The sequence below is a fragment of the Anolis sagrei genome, chromosome 4, assembly GCF_037176765.1.
Source record: "Anolis sagrei isolate rAnoSag1 chromosome 4, rAnoSag1.mat, whole genome shotgun sequence".
In the NCBI taxonomy this organism is placed as follows: domain Eukaryota; kingdom Metazoa; phylum Chordata; class Lepidosauria; order Squamata; family Dactyloidae; genus Anolis; species Anolis sagrei.
Window position 1 is genome coordinate 28,793,975 of NC_090024.1, and position 13,025 is coordinate 28,806,999.

The 13,025-nt window shown below is 38.3% G+C and overlaps 1 protein-coding gene across 2 annotated transcripts in view; it reads right to left on the bottom strand.

Moving 5' to 3' along the window:
• Positions 1-13,025, bottom strand: part of ZFPM2 (zinc finger protein, FOG family member 2) — a 358,910-nt gene that overhangs the window by 259,205 nt on the left and 86,680 nt on the right. For both annotated transcript variants that reach the window (XM_060775763.2, XM_060775762.2), the window contains one exon: positions 6,138-6,239. In XM_060775763.2, coding sequence (XP_060631746.2) covers positions 6,138-6,239 — 102 coding nt within the window. The remainder of the gene's footprint in view (positions 1-6,137; positions 6,240-13,025) is intronic.

Sequence of the window (13,025 nt, forward strand, 5' to 3'; positions counted from 1 at the left end):
TCCCTTTGGGGAGAAAGAGCAGTAGACAAATAAAGTTTTATATTTATATTTTATATTATTTTGGGAAATATTTTATTTTGCTTTGCTTGTATTCTTAGAATAATTTTGGGCAATTTTAATGCTAATTTCCTTTTCTTCTTTGTTGTGTAAGAGCCCTCTGTACAATATATCTCCTTGGTGTACTTTTAAAAAATCTCTCTTTTTTTACAGTCTGTGGACAGTGGATCCTAAAGTAGTGAAATTCCTAAATATGTACATTTGGCAAGTGGCACAGTATAGACATAAGCACCCATAACATGCCCATGAGCATCTCAAATATCATGCTGAGAGTTAGGCTGAATAACTTACCATGAAGGTAGTTAGGAAAAATGCTGGTGTTTACCTTCAATATAAGAAACCTAATGTTAAAGGTAAAAGTTTCCCCTTGAGATTAAGTCTAATCCAACTCTGGGGGGTGATGCTCATCTCTATTTCTAAGCCAAAAAGCCAGTTTTGTCTGTAGTCATGAAGCACCATCAGTCATGGGACACTGTTATCTTCCCACCAAAGTGATACCTATTTATCTACTCATATTTGCATGTTTTCGAACTGCTGGGTTGGCAGAAGCTGGGACTAATAATGGGAGCTCACTCCATCCAAATGGACAGTTATGTAATTGTATGCACAAAATACTGTATGTTATGGAAAAAGACAAATCAGTGAGAAGGACTGATTAAACCTCTCACATCTCCACTTAAAGAATATGAAATTGTAGTACTGGGAAAGATTTCTGTGTAAGGTCTTGAGAAGAGGTCTTGGCTCTATCTGTCTGAGGTCTTGGATTCCTTCCAAAAGTCAGAGGCAGAGAAAGTTAATTTTTAATTTCCAGGATATCCCAGTCAACATGAATACTATGAGAGCCACAGTTCCAAAAATACTATGGAAATTACAGTAAAAAAGGAAAGTTTCCCACCTCTGATGAGACATAATGAGTCCAACTCATTTAAGGAAAGTTCATATACTTGGTTGAGGATAAATGGGAGGGAGGCCAAAAGACAACGCTTCCATTGTACAATGCACAAGTGTCAGTCTCATAATCAACACTGTTCTACTTAGGAGTTATGTAAGTTTCTTGCATATCTTAACACAGAAATGCAACTATTATCCAAAAGTGTTTGGAAAATGATCAAAACATATGTTTTTCAAGCGATGAGAAATTCTGATGAGAAAAATCCTGGACTGACAAAAGTTTTTACAGATTGGAACTTATTCTGTAGAAAATTCGCACATGCTGGTTTTGTGCAGGAACCAGTATTTTCTGTGCAGGAAACAACTTTAAGTATAATAACAACAAAGGCCCTTCTGTCAGTCCTACCACCATTGTAAGCATGGTTGGCAGGTATATGAGAAAGGCTTTTTTGGTGGCTCTCCTTTGACTCCAGAATTCCCTTCCAAAGAGGACAGAATGCCCTCCTTACTGCTATCCTTCCAGCATGGATTCTCAAGAGGAGAGGTTGCCTAATCTGCTGAAATATTCACCATGAGATAGTGGAGAACTTCTTTTTCTTTTTTACATCCAATGTATCCCAAACTACTTGAAATTGATGCCCACACAGAAAAATTAGCTAATGGGGTAGGAATTAACATTGGTAGGTTAAACTAAACCAACTAATAATTTTACACTCTTAATCATTATAGACTATATTCACTGTCATCAGTGAATATATATCCTATAACATGGATGCATAGTGATGCAAAAATTTCAAACCATTTTATGTTCATGAACCAGAAATTTGATTAGCAGGGCATTTATTTGTCATTTGAAGGAAGGTTCTCATGTGACTGAACTGCTACAGTAAACAGCATCTTTCTGAAATGTAGGAGACATTTTTCCCACCTGAATGTCCCACGAGTGACACTCACTGTGGTTTCAGTGACATGGAGGAGATTGAAAATCCTCTAGAGGGAGCATGGAAGTAGTAGCAAAAACAATACTTTAATATGGAGATGTTCCTATGTGCTATTGTGATAACCATTTGCTGCCCTACCAAATGAACTTTCAGTCCAGCACTTGTTTCTGAAATCCCTTAAGAGCACTTGAGTGTGAGATTATGGGCCTGTCCAGATAGCCTCTTTATTGCGGAAACTTCCCCAATAAAAGGGGGCTGTCCAGACAATGTTCTGGGCAGTCCCACATTAATTCATTACAAACTGTGGGAATACCCACCTCCTCCAACCAAGCCTCTAGAACTCTTAGAAATCTAAAATTTCTCTTCCCCCCACTCTCCTGGCGCATCATTTCTACACACCCAGGAGAGCTTGCTGGGATTCTAATGGAGATCACATAAGTATTTCTTAGTTTTCTAAGGGATCTAGGGACTTGGAGCAAGAGGGGGATGGCCTCCCCATGTTCTCTTGGGCTAGCCCTGAATGAATGTGTGGACAACTCACCCCAGAACATCCACATTTTTTAAACACAGATGCTTTTGGGATGAAGGGCTGTCTAGATCTGCCCTACAGCTTCCAGAGCTCAGATGCAGAGCTTGAGATAGTTAACTTTTTATTATGGCTTGCAGGATCTTCTAGTACAATGGTTCCCAGCCTTTGGTCCTCCAGTTGTTTTGGACTTCAAGTTCCAGAAATCCCAGCCAGTTTACCAACTGTTATGGATTGTGGGAGTTGAGGACCCGGAGGACCAAAGTTCTATGTTAAAATACGTTTTGGTAATAAAACATTTTTTCACTATAATTAAAATGGCATGGAAACCATGGACTAAAGTTTGGGAAGCACTGCTCTAGTAATTATGACAATTCAAGGTATATGGGAATTGTAAGACAAGGTTGGAATCTTCTATCAATGTCCTACACCAGTGCAGGCAACACCAGCAGAAGTAAGAAGGTTGCAGGTGCATCAGCTGTAAGGTAAGAGAGACAATGGATAAACCAGCTGTTAGTAGTCAGCAAATGTTGTCTTGGCTTTCTTGCCACTGCTGCTTAATCCCCCGCCCCACCCCCAATTGCAGGATCTATGCCCTAGAAATTAAAATTTACAAGCTCTGGTCAAATAAGAACCAGCCCCAGGCTTTGAGCTTTTTGTTGTTGCTTTAAGAACAGAAACCGTGCTTCCTTAAATTATATTTTGGCCAGGAACTAAACACCTATTATCTAGTTTCAAACTCTGAGCTTACATTTAGCAGCACAGTGAGTTTAACAAATGGATATGGCAGCCAATGATGCTTTCAAGGACTTTTCTTATCAGTTTTCATTTGATATAAATCATTTAACACACCCTGGTCATTGACTTCAGAGTTAAGAGAGAAACCTGTGGACTGCAATCAATAAAGTCTAAGAGCTTCGTGTTTAGGCAGAAATGTAAGCTAATATTTTCTCTTACAAACAGTATAAATGGTGCAGATGCAACATGACAGAGCTGGAAAAGGTGGCAGTTCCATCAGCATGAATAAGAATGACTCAGACGGCCATTAGCTGTAAATAATGCAAAACTTGGTTTGTGGAACAAAAAGGCGTAAAGGGTTAGATTTGTTTTTAAATGATACTGAGGACTCTCTTCCCTTTAATTCTGTTGAGCTTTTACTTATGTAAAGATTGTAACATTCATTCTGTAATTATTAGCATAACTGATAGGTGTATAATGATGACCATATTTAAAACAATAATATCCTCTGAATAGCCATGTCTAAAAATAGAGAATATTTTCTTCAAAGGGATGAAGAAAGCCAGAACTCTTTCGAGAAATAATTTATAATGCAATAACAACAGTTCCATTAAAAAGGACTCTTATATTTCAATCACATTTTCATCCTTGCTTGACTTTGCAAATTACTGTATTCTGTGTATGTAGAGGAGAAGAACTCCAGCAGTAATTTTATGAAATCATCAGGTGGAAAATATAGTGCAAACAAAAATGAAGATACAGTATATTTGATTATGATGATGCTAATGATATACAAAAATATGCCTGTATTCTATCCAAAGCTGTACAGCTCTATGTTAAAATATGTTTTGGTAATAAAACATTTTTCACTATAATTAAAATGGCATGGAAACCATTTAAAATTATATTTTTTCTTCAGTCCTCAGAGATTTTTTGTTTACCCCCCACTTTTTCTTGCTATGAATAAAGTATACTTTTACTGATTTTTTTCTGTTATGTCTATTTTTTTTTTCATTCAGGGAAAAACGTTCAGAATTTTCCCTATTAGTCTCATACAGGCATTCCTCCATTATGTCACTGGAATAATACTCAGTGCTATACACATATAAACATGACTATCACAACACATGCTACCAAATCTAGGCAGAAAACTGGGGTGGGAAACCTTCAAAAATACCAGGAAGCATGTTTTATGTAAAAATTTCCAGTTTGGTGGCCCTTAGAAAAGCCTTTCCTGTTCACTATAAACTGGGGTGTATGACTGAAATTCGGTGCATAATTTGGACATGGTCTTGGGATGCATGGAACCCATGCGGCATGTTTTTTGTACTACTCATCTAGATCAATTTCACTTTGGCTTTAGCCAGAAATGAGTACAGTTTGGTGCTTCTTTGATAATTTGGTGAATATTTTTTTACCATAAGGGAGAGGGCTCTACATGTGAAATACAATGGTTTTGATTCTTCCCTCATTATTTTTTTTAATAATCAGTCATAGTATTCCTACAGAACAGTATGTGGATTTTGAGATTAAAGAACCCACAACATAACCTAGTGTAAGGTTAAGATGCTTCTGTTCTGGAAGAAATGATACTCCATTTGGAGGCTTGGTTTTGCCACCTAGCAGAGAGTCCACACATTTTCCCATGGAGTTGAACATCTATATAAAATTGTTGAGTGGGGTCATTTTTTATTTCAACCCCCCCCCCCCCCCCACACACACACACACACAAATGACGCTCTATTCATTCTCATCTTCACATGTAAACAAGCTAGTAGCTACGGCTATGTAAAATTAATAACAGAGAGTGAATAGACAGGGGCTTAACTAAATGAGACAGCACTCCAGCAAAATGTTAGGACTCCTTTATTTAAGCAGACTCCACTGTCATTATCTTTCTCTCTTTTTTCTGTCCCTCTCTCTTTCACTCTTCTCTCTTATACATACCTATAAATGCATATACTAAAAGAGTTATAGCTTAAGATGCTCTTAACCAGAGCCTCCTCTTGGACAGTCCAATAGAAACTGTAGGCATTTATAGGCATCACAAATAAATGCAATACAAAAATGTTGGTGGTGCTGGTGGCAGCAACATAGATTATGCTGCTATTATGGGCCTTCCCTCTCAGGGCCCTTCCATGCATCCATATAACCCAGAATACCAAGTCAGATAATCCACAATATCTGCTTTGAACTGGGCTATCTGAGTCTACACTACCATATAATTCAGTTCAATGTAGTTTGTATACAGCTGTGTGAAGGGGTTGCAGATGCTTTCTTCACATGATACTTATATTGGGTCCAAAACAGAAACATTTTAATGTTACATTACAGTCATTTTCCCCAACATGTGAGGCAATTCCCATCCATCTTTACAAGCAGGAGCAGATCCTAAGATCAGTATGCAATCATAAAAAATAGACATCTATGAAATAACAAACTAATCCACTAGCAATGATATGAACATTTTGTTTCACACATTCCACTAACAAAGGTAGCTCACCTCATTCTACCTATAGATATCCTCCCTGCAAGTTTTGTAGCAACACAAAATGATATTAATTATATTTTGCCTCAGAAAGAAAGTTTACAATTCAGTGGAATTTACTCTCAAGAAAAAAGTGCTAAATCCCTTCACTTTGAATGTCAAAACATTTTTAAGGTTTAGAGGCAGGTAGAAAGCAGCGAAGGCCTAAGTATCCTAAAGGCATCAGATCCTGTCTGATTTTGGAAGCTAAGCAGGGCCAGAACTGGAAAATAAGTGCTATGTAGTCTATATTCCAAAGACAGGAACAGGCAATACTACCTGTGAGTACTCCTTGCCTAAGAAAACCTATAACATGCCTCGATCACCATAAATCATCAGACAACTTGGAAGAACTTACAGAGAGAAATGGAGGGAGAAAAAGGATAGAAGGGAGGGAGGGAAAGAAATATTCAGTCTTAACAAAGCCTGTTTTTTTTAAAAAAAAAATATTCCCTACCTGGTCCATCCCACTCTTCTGTCTCAAGTGTAAGTGGTCCAGATTTCTCTAAACGTGCATCGCCATCAGAATCAGCTGCCTCTTGACTGCCCTCTTCATCACCTATGAATTAAGGAAGGACAAGTGGAGAAATGTCATGACAACATGTGATTCATCTCCCCCTGCCCCGATACACATACATTGTAGGTTACAGATACATAAAGTCATGAGACAATGACTTTTAAATATAATTTTATTAAGGGTTTTAAAGAGTACATCTGAGAAGTTGTTAATCATGAGCATGTCGTATATATATTTAAAATATAGGGGTTTGGGGTAGAGGAAAGAGAAAAAGAAAAAAAAGGTGGGTAGAGGTATCCAGGATTGACGATGACATTAAACATTTGTTTTAATCATTCTGCTAACACACATGCATTGCTAAATAGCTACTGAATTTACAATAAATCAGTACCTATTTTGAGTTCTGGAACAACTAAGATAATAATGAGACAGCATATGCAGAGTGCTTCTTTCTTCTTCACTGAACAACTGCATTCTGTACCCAAATATTTAGTATTATTGGCAAACATATTCAGTCCAGAAGGCAGGTTGTAGAGTAGATTTGAACCATGGCACTCCATTTTAGAAACCAAATACTGGATATTTTTTCTGTCTGTTAGCTGGGTTTAACAGGTAACTTATCAGGATCTAGCCTTGCCCTTCTTGTATAGCAAAGGTTGCTGTCACATTGGCAGTAGTTCTCCCCCCACTTTTAATTGAAGTGTCATACTGTCTGAATCTGAATGTTACTTTGCTATCCACAAGACGCAAAGTTGGAAACTCCAACGAAATCAAACATGTTCAGAACTGAAGTTCCAGTGTCAAAGAGGCATTCTCTAAATGAGAGTATTAAATCCATGCATTTCCTATCAATATCAGACTATTTTTTTAAAGTCACATACAGTAATAACTATTGAGCTTTCCTGAGTGAGCATCACAGCAGCTGTTAGTCCCCCCTATAATGTATTTTGTAATCAGTTACATCTACAAAGTATTTTTTTAACAATGAACAGTTCAGAACTGACAGGTCTAGTTTCTTGTTCACAACTGCTTATCACAGCAAAGATATCATATATGTTTTCCAGGTGCTTTCTATAGTTAGGATACCTTTACAGAAGCCGCTTGTGAAAGATAAGGTCATAAAAGAGATGAAAAATGTGTGAGCTTCATACACTCATGGTTTTATCATCAGACAAGATAGCTTTCAGTAAAGGACTTCCAGTTACAAACAGAAAACTGCCTAGAACATAGGACGGGAAATGTGGAAAGTTTGGAATGGAGTTGAATCTACTCTTACTGGAAGCACAAATCTAAAATTAAACTACAAATATTACCAACTGCATACACACTCACATCTTTTTGATGCTCATATGAGAGGAATTCTGGGGTCACCATGTCTACAGTGGTTGGTGAAACTTTTCACATCAGTAGGCTAGGTAGTGAATTCATTCCAAGTTTTAGTTCAGAGTTTAGAGGTGCTATCCCCAAAATAATTCAAGTTGTTCGACAGTGTATTTAAATATCAGAGCAAAACACAGAGGAGACAGCTCTCTGGATGCCACTGAAATTCTGGTCTGTGCTGATAGCCTCCATCTTCCCTGAATCCCACGATGAGCCAAGGGTTCAGCAAACATATACACATGGGGTTTTTTATGCGCTGCAAGCTGTATTTTGGATCTTGGTCTTAATTAGATACTTCCTAAATAAATGATACATTTAAATTTTGAGTGTCATGCAAACTCTTCTTTTGTAATAACAGTAGTAGTCATTCTTTTATTTCCACTGTGTTTACACTGCAGGAAACCACAACTGGTTTCACAAATACAAGAAAATGGGAAGAGCCCTGCTAAACCATGCCAAAGGTCCATTTCATCAAACATTCATTTTCTTTTAATAGCAATTGTAGCTAGATGCCTTTGTGGAGTCCTTAACACAAGCAACCAGAACCTGTGTGCTCTGGCATCTGCTGCTCAGAGTTAAACTTTGACCAAGCAAGAATCCTGGCTTGATCAAAGGGGGAGAAATCATAGAATCATAGAATCATGAAATCATAGAGTTGGAAGAGACCTCATGGGCTATCCAATTCAACCCTGCAAGAAGCAGGAAAATCGCATTGAAAACACCCCCGACAGATGGCCATCCAGCTTCTGTTTAAAAGCCTCCAAAGAAGGAGCCTCCACCACAGTCTGGGGCAGAGAGTTCCACTGCTGAACAGCTCTCACATCCTGGCTTGGTATGTGGGGGAGAAAACCAGGAGGGGGAACAATTTCTACATACAGCGGAAACCCCATGAGTTGGATTCAATAGTTAATTTTGCCTCCACTAATTCCAGTTTACTTGTAAGCTGCCTTAAGTCAGTAAACAAAAATAATGTTGATTGGAAAACAAACTCAATGGCAGCTCGAATGACAGCACAAACTCCATTTCATACAATGCAATTAAGTAAACTGAACTATCACACAGGAAGTTAATTTTCAAGTTGGATGCACTTGCATTAGTATTGAAATGAATGGGTTTAATTTAGGCATACTTTTCACATTGATTTCATTGTGTCCTATGGTCAACTAAATTAATATCATCCAACCCACTGTGTTGACTTGAAACAGGAAAAGGTGATCTCTCATCAACATTATTAGTCACTATTATATTTTTGTCAGAATCAGAGTCAACCTATAATATTCCACTGATCCAGTGGAATCCCTATGTATCCCAAATGAAAGGCCATTTCTCCTTCCATTTGGAATGGTCCAAATTACTTCTTTCCTAGATCTTTCAGAATTATTTTGCAATTACTGCAATATTATTTACGTATTTATCATTTTATTTATTGCATGTATTTATGGCTTCAAAAACAATTAAAATGTTCACAATAAAAATGTAAATAATTAAAACCATATAAAAAAGCTTTTAAAAAATGAAACAGAAGTTCCAAAAGAATAAAATCTGCCCATAAAAAGCTCTCCTTCTTGCCTGATGAAAGTTTGCTTGAACAGAAACCTCTTTGCCTCCTGGCCAAAGGAAAGCAGGGAGGAGGGCAATCTAGCCTCCCATCAAAGGGCAATCCAGAAGGTGAGAGTAGCCACTGAGAAGGCTCTGTCTTTCCCCATTAGCTATAGCAGATACACACCTGCCAGAGCTTACAGGGGAAACACAATTAAACAACAGTTGCATGTCTGTAAAATGAAGCTATTCCGGGGAAAATATTTCATTTCTGGAGCTATCTGTCCAAGATCATAATTGTGGGCCTGTATTTTAGTGAGTTTGTATTTTAGTAAAGAATTCTTGTATTCTTTAATTAAAATTTTAACACACATGCACTTTTAGGTAATTTTTTTCCAGATCAAAATTCAGTCTTGTCTTGACAGTAATGGGATAAAAAAAGAGGAGAGGAAATCATTGGTTTTCCACTGCAGTTATTTAGCATCATTTATACCTCATGTTTTCATGCTCTTTTTTCCTGACTGCTGCCTATCACTTAATAATAGGTCTTATTACTTAGAAAATGACATTTTAAAAAGTGTTTTTGACAAGCAATACATTGCTTTTCATACTTAAACCACCAGTCTAGCTGCCAAAAGAAAAAGGGAACGAGAGAGAGAAAAGGATCAGCTATACTCCATCGAATACACAGCACCCATCTTTGTGCTGGCACATAGAAGCATCTCAACATCACACCTGAAAACCTGAGAGTGTAACTGGACATGAGATCATTTTCAATATTATTTCCTATGAATGATTTTACAGTTCCAGAAAGCTTCATTTGTATTTTTAAGATTTGCTTTCTAATTACTCTTCTTAAACAAAACCCAAAGATAATATTGGTACATGGACGGACATTTTCAAAGTTCCAAATGGCACCAAGACATGAGGAAAAAAACAGTCTGTGCATGTGTGTGTACATACATGTGTACAATTTGCATGAAACAATAATAGTTATATGTGTGCCTAAGTCAATATATGATACCTGCCATTTCCCAGTCTTCCTACAAAATCTGTACTATGTGGGTATTTAGATTATATTGGATTAAAGTGTTGAAAGTGTTGCCCTAAGGCAGTGGTTTTCAGCCTTGGGTCCCCAGGTTTTTTGGCCTACAACTCCCAGAAATCCCAGCCAGTTTACCAGCTGTTTGGATTTCTGGGAGTTGAAGGTCAAAACATCTGGGGGCCCACAGGTTGAGAACCACTGCCCTAAGGAGAGGAGGTGAGATACAAATCCAAATACATAAATATTTGGTCACAATGGTTTACATTTTTATCATATCAAGTATGGTCATACTGTCATAAAAAGCATTTACCTAGAACCATAGACAGAGAGCGACATTATTTTGTCTTGTAAATTCACACCATCATTGTGCTGTGTTAAATCCTTTGCATTAGTACTGACCATGTGCCATTTAAGAATGTTCCAGGATTTCCTACCAGCACCTAATCCACTGAAGACAAAGGTATATGAGATATAATTGACTCCTGGATTAAATCAGGAACAAAAATGGCTGACATAAACATTACTATTGCATTTAAGCAACTGGTATGTTTCAGTTTTTTGATGCATTAGATTGCCCAACCCAAGCCACAAAGGTGAAGCCCACATGAAGGAGGCCAGATGGGGCTTTGAGGGGACTGGCTGCATGTGACAAGAGGTGGAGAAACCAATAAATTGGCTTCACCTCTCACAAGGTCCTTCTTTTTAAATTCAATGAAGCTGGCAGCAACATCAGGCAACAGGATTGATTGATGGAAATTCAACCCATTTGGGGTCTTTTCCCCTTTTAATCCTTCACCTGTTATTTAACCTCGTTTTTTGGGGGGAGCTTTCTCATTCCACATGTTCCTTTTATTTTGTTCAATTTCCTGGTGTACTGGGCATGAGCTGGCTTCACCTCATTTGGCCATTTAAGTGAGGTTTGTCGTGCCTTTTGGGGGGCCTCCATAGGCCTCATTAATTTTGGCCTTGCTGAGAAGTAGCAATTATTTCTTTAAGGTGCCCAGGTACTGCACATCAATCTGTGTCTTTGGCACAGGCCAGCATTAACTGGGTGCTTTGCTGCCCTTCAGGGTGACTGATGAGCTGACAGCGTCAACCTCCCCTCCCTCCCCCCCACCACCACCACAACCCCAGTGTCAGTATATTGCTGGTTGCTATTGGAAATAACTAAAATTCCAAAGGGTAAATGCTTATGGTGTGAATTGAATCAGAAAGCTAAATTTATTTTTAATAAATTGAGTGAGATAATCCCCCCCCCCCCCCAATTGTGTGCCTTTTGGGTGTTTTGGACTTCAACTTCCAGAAATCCCAGTCAGCTTACCAGCTGTTAGGAACTGTGGGAGTTGAAGTCCAAAACATTTAGATGCCCAAAGATTGGGAATCACTGATCTAGAGTCTGTTTTCCATCTCAGGTCTATGTCAGGTAGTTTCCAAGTTTTAGTTAATTGGCTATTTGGGGACCTTGTCAGTTAGTTTAAACTTACTTTTTAGGGTGGCCATTGTTTTCTTGTCTTTTCGGCTTGAAATTCTAAGGATGGCCATTTTGTTTCGGGTTTCTTTCTTGACAATTACTTATTAATAGCAAGGTGATGGCCATTTTCTTTCACCTCTTGTCAGTTACCACCTAAGTTAAAGGCAAGAGTTTTTTCCTATGGCCCAAATTAGATAGGGCTGATGCTCTTTTAGCTCGCCTTCAGTAGTGTGTAGACAGAAATAATAATCACAATAATTTTACACAGTGTAAGGATAACCGCAAGTTAATGTATCTGCTGCTGCATGACAATTGCTGGCATTCTTCACATACGGCCTGAATTCTACAGGGCATTTGGCATGAATATATGGCCCAAATTCTACAGGGAAGATGGTATGTACAAAGGCCTGAACAGGGCAGATGATATATGTGAAGGTCCGATTGGGCAGATGGAGCTCATCCCTCTATTGAGAGTAATTTGCGAAGTCCTAACCTGTACATGTCAAATAGAATTCACCTCTCCATTGAAGGGAATGTTTTGTTTTTGGAAGATTGGAGGGTGAGATTGAATCCATGATTAGCTTTTTGGTGGGGAAAAGTGACTAGGCAGACACCTGACACTTTTGTGACATGTTAAAAGTTAAAATAGATTTAGTAGACACCACAGCACCCCCTTTATGGATGAAGGGTGGCCTTCTGGACCCTTGAGGCTAGAATGAGAGTTTCTTATAAACCCTGTGGTTTGGGAAGCAGCACCCCTAGGATGGCCTTCCTGTTAATACCAATAGTTTGGGTTGCCCCTCAGGGTTGAGATGCTGGCCAAAGGTGGTCTGTGGAGGTCGTTAGTGAAGTGACTATACCCATCAGGTGGATTTAACCCCCCCCCCTTCCCCTACAGGTTGCAGAAGTTAAATAAACAAATAGGGCAAATAATGGCGCCTTTATACCTTATGTTTTTTATCTGCCCTCTTTATTTTGTGATGGGAATTCAAATAGTCCTTACCAAATTAAATGATTCACCATTTAAAATGTCTTGGAAAGAGGAACATTATCCCACTGTAACTTACAAAAGGTGCTGTTACATATGGCTATAGAGGAGGTTTGCTATTCTGTTACAGTGGAGGAGACCCAGAAGTGCTGAAGGAAGGGCATATCAGGAATTAAAATAAATAAGGTCAGACAAAAGCATTTGACAAGGCAAGTACAAGTCAATCCCTAGAAAGAAAGTTCAGTCAAATAAGGAAGTACCTGTTCCAACACTCAAACCCCAGAATTTAATTTGAGATTATTCTGACATGTTCGTTCACAACATGCTGACAGAAGAGTTTTTCTGAAAGCACTGCATTAATTTTTTTTCTTGCAAAGGACCATTCTGCTATACATTAAATATGGT